The 3,486-nt window shown below is 53.1% G+C and overlaps 1 protein-coding gene across 1 annotated transcript in view; it reads right to left on the bottom strand.

The window, feature by feature from the left end:
• Positions 1-270: 270 nt before the first annotated feature.
• LOC103738140 (rho guanine nucleotide exchange factor 10-like protein) overlaps positions 271-3,486 on the bottom strand; it is a 25,216-nt gene continuing 22,000 nt past the window's right edge. The window contains exons 4-6 of the mRNA XM_008838011.3: positions 2,495-2,586; positions 1,393-1,476; positions 271-320 (exon numbers count right to left, since the gene is read on the bottom strand). Coding sequence (XP_008836233.2) covers positions 301-320; positions 1,393-1,476; positions 2,495-2,586 — 196 coding nt within the window. The 3' untranslated portion in view covers positions 271-300. The remainder of the gene's footprint in view (positions 321-1,392; positions 1,477-2,494; positions 2,587-3,486) is intronic.

The following is a 3,486-nucleotide window of genomic DNA, read 5'->3' on the forward strand; positions in this document are numbered from 1 at the left end:
GACTATGTGATCTGGGGATGACAGCTTGACCTCGCTGATGAGACTGGAGCCCCAAGTACCACCCTGCCTGCTTCAAGGGGTTGACTGACTCTATAGGAGAATCAAATATGCTTCATCTGTCAAAAAATGCCACCCACATCATCTTTGATTATAAAATAAAGATCTAAAACCCCAAATAAAAGTGTTGGAGCAGATCACATGGCAAAATTTAAAAAGCAGACCTACTATGGTCCATGCCGGTAACCATACCTGATTCAGGAGGCTGATGCATGAAGATCATGAGTTCAAGGTCAGCCTCTGCTACATGGCAAGAACTTGACCTGAAAAATCAATAGCTGGGGATTCAGCTCAATGGTAGAGTGCTTGCCTAGCATGCACAAGGTCCCGGGTTGGATCCTCAGTACTACCCATGCATGCATGTGTATATGTGCGCATGTGCATGTGCATCTATATGTATGCACATTTGTATGTGTACATGTGTATGCATGTGTGCATGTACAAGTGCACCTGTGTATATGGGGCAGCTGGGCTTAATGTCGAAGCGGAGCCAGCTGTCACAACAATCCACACTCCTCCTCTGGGCAGGAGAGCTCCACCAGACCCCAGCTGGTGTTTCCCTGCGACCACAGGGACCACTACCTGTCCCTTCCTCTACCTTCAACTCAGAGCAGGCAGATGGACTTTGCCAAGCCCTGTCTATGTCACCCTTCAGGTTGAACACCCTGTCATCTTCCTCCACTGCCCTGGGAAGTTTGAACCTCTTTTTCCTGAGGGAGAAATCAAGGCATGAAGAGGTAAGATGACCTTCCTCAGGGATCTGTGGTTGAGTGCCATCCTGCCCAAAAGACCCCCAAACCCTACCCTGCCCTGCCTAGCTTGTCCATACCTGATGCCACAGCAAGTCTCTACCTTTGTAGCCACATGGCATATGAAAGGCAGGGACAGGGAACACTGGGCTGGGTGGGAGAAAGTAGAGGAAGGAGACCTTCCCCAGACCCACCTTCCCTCCATCCCTCCCTGTCCCAGACAGAAGTAAAGAAACCAGAAGAGGCCTGTTATAGCTTAGGTTGTCAACTTGACACACCTAGGAAGAAGGAAACCCCCACTGAGGAACTTCTCCAACAGACTGGCTAGTCGCCATGTCTGTGGGGCATTTTCTTGACTGCTAATTGAGGTAGGAGGGACCATCCCACTGTGGGCGGTGCTATCCGTAGGCAGGTGGGCCCCCGCCTGGGTCGGAGCAGTAGCTGACTGTGATCTGAAAGCAAGCCAGTAAGCTGTGCTCTCCAACTGTAAACTGTAAGATGAAGTAAACCCTGTCCTCCCCTAAGTTGTTTTTGGTTATGGTGTTTATCACAGCAACAGGGAATCCAAACTAGAACAGGACCATACCAGGCTGGCGGGCGTCTGGACTCTCACAGGGGACGTCGTCGTAAATCACATCTTCTTCCAGTGCAGGAAAAGTGAACCGATCGACTGGCAGTGAAGGGGAGAAAGGGGACTTCTGTGAGCTACAGCGGCTGCCAGGAAGATTGACTGGCTGGCAGCCGTCCGTGCGTCCTGACTACCACCATCAGGGACACAATCCCCCACTTCCCTCTGGGCCCTGGCCCTCCAAGTCACCCTTCCCAGTGCCCCCACTGACCCCAACCTGCCGTCCACAGACCTTCACCCTGGCCACCTTCACCTGTGCCTGACCCTGGGACCAGGCAAAGCTAGATTGGGGAATCCAGCCCCACTTGCCTCAGGAGTCTGTCCAGCCTCCCAGGACTCCTGGGAAGAAGTCTTGGTGTCCACTCTTCAAAGTGATGGCTTCTGAGTCCTCACCTCTGACTCCCTCTTTCTACTCCTATCCTTCCTGCTCCCCAGGGGGTCCAGACTAACCATCTTCTTGAGCTCCTCATTTGGGCCCTCAGACTCCCTCCCTGGATGGCTGTGACAGTCCCTGCCCCTGGATCCTCCCCATCCCCACCTTGCTTCATGTCCTTACCCACTCCCAGTAAGGAAACTGAACTTTGAATACGGCCAGTTCATTTGCCTTCAGAAGGGCTGGGGGGAGCGGGGAGGGGGGGCTAGCAGTCTGCCAGCTTCACCCCTAAATTCATCCCACCAGCATGAGCCATTTGCTGCCTCCCTTGGAGCCTGGCATCCCCTGGACCCCAGCTCTTACTCAGGCTGACCCTCCCCTGGGAACCACCAGCTTCTGAAGGTGGTTCTCTTAATCACCAGGGAGCTCCGCCCACCCGGCCACCTGGTGGGGCTTTTCCTGAAGCCTGCATCTGAGGGGCAGGAGAACAGCTGGATGTAGGCTGCAGGACTTTGGTGGACAGGCCACCACAGGCAGCTGCCAAATCCATGCAATCCTCTGCATAGGCATGTCACCTGACTCTCCAGCTCCCATGCCAAGTCTTAGCCTAGAAACTATGAGATCATCCTGGCACTACCTGGGGCGGGCAGCAGGTGGGCAGGTGTTAGGGAGCCAGAGAAGACTTACTACGACGTGAGCTCTTCCTCTTCCAGCTCGAGCATCGGACCCCAGAGAAAGCTGCACCCACAGCATCCCCGTTGCTGACCACAGCTGGTGCCCTGCAGGGAGAGACATACAGGTGAGACAGCAGCCTCCAGTGGGGCCTCTCCACACCAGCGGGGTGGCAACTAAGGAGGATGGCTCAGGGTCAGGCCACCAAGGCGGCCAGAGCTGTGTTGGCCACATCTCTATCTTCAAAAGATACTGTAAAGCCCAGCCTACTGAAGAGCGTGAATATCAAAAGTACTCACAGCAGCACCAGGCCAGAGAGCTTGCTCTGTGACAGAAGCCCTCTCCTGACAGGGTCTCAGCCATGACAGGGTGTCAGCCAGAGGCCCTCACTCCACTCTCCTCACATCAAGCAAGGGCAGCCAGGCATCCCTACCCCTTCCCCACACCAGAAGCAAGGACTGGGGATGGAGAGATGGCTGAGCAGTTAAGAGCACTGGCTGCTCTTGCAGAGGACCTGGGCTCAATTCCCAGCACCCACATTGTGGTTAACAACCATCTATAAATCCAGTGCCAGGGAAACTCGATGCCCTCTTCTGACCTCCAAGGGCATTGTATGACATGGGTACACTTACACACATGTAGGTAATTTACTCATATACATAAAAAATAGAAATAAAGCTGGGCGTGGTGCTGCATGCCTTTAATCCCAGCACTCCGGAGGCAGAGGCAGGAGGATCTCTGAGTTCAAGGCCAGCCTGGTCTACATAGCAAGTTCCAGGACAGCTGGGGCTACAGGGAGACCCTGTCTCAAAAAAGACCAAAAAAAAAAAGAAAATATTTTTTTAAAGTTGTCCTCTGACCTACACACACACAACATACACATATACACATACACACACACACACACACACACCAACAAATTTTAAAAATAAAAAACAAAGATAGGCATTGAAGAGATGGCTCAGCAGTTAAGAGCACTGGCTGCTCTTGCAGAGGACCTGGGTTCA

This window comes from Nannospalax galili, unplaced genomic scaffold (assembly GCF_000622305.1).
Source record: "Nannospalax galili isolate Female #2095 unplaced genomic scaffold, S.galili_v1.0 scaffold2090, whole genome shotgun sequence".
Taxonomy (NCBI): domain Eukaryota; kingdom Metazoa; phylum Chordata; class Mammalia; order Rodentia; family Spalacidae; genus Nannospalax; species Nannospalax galili.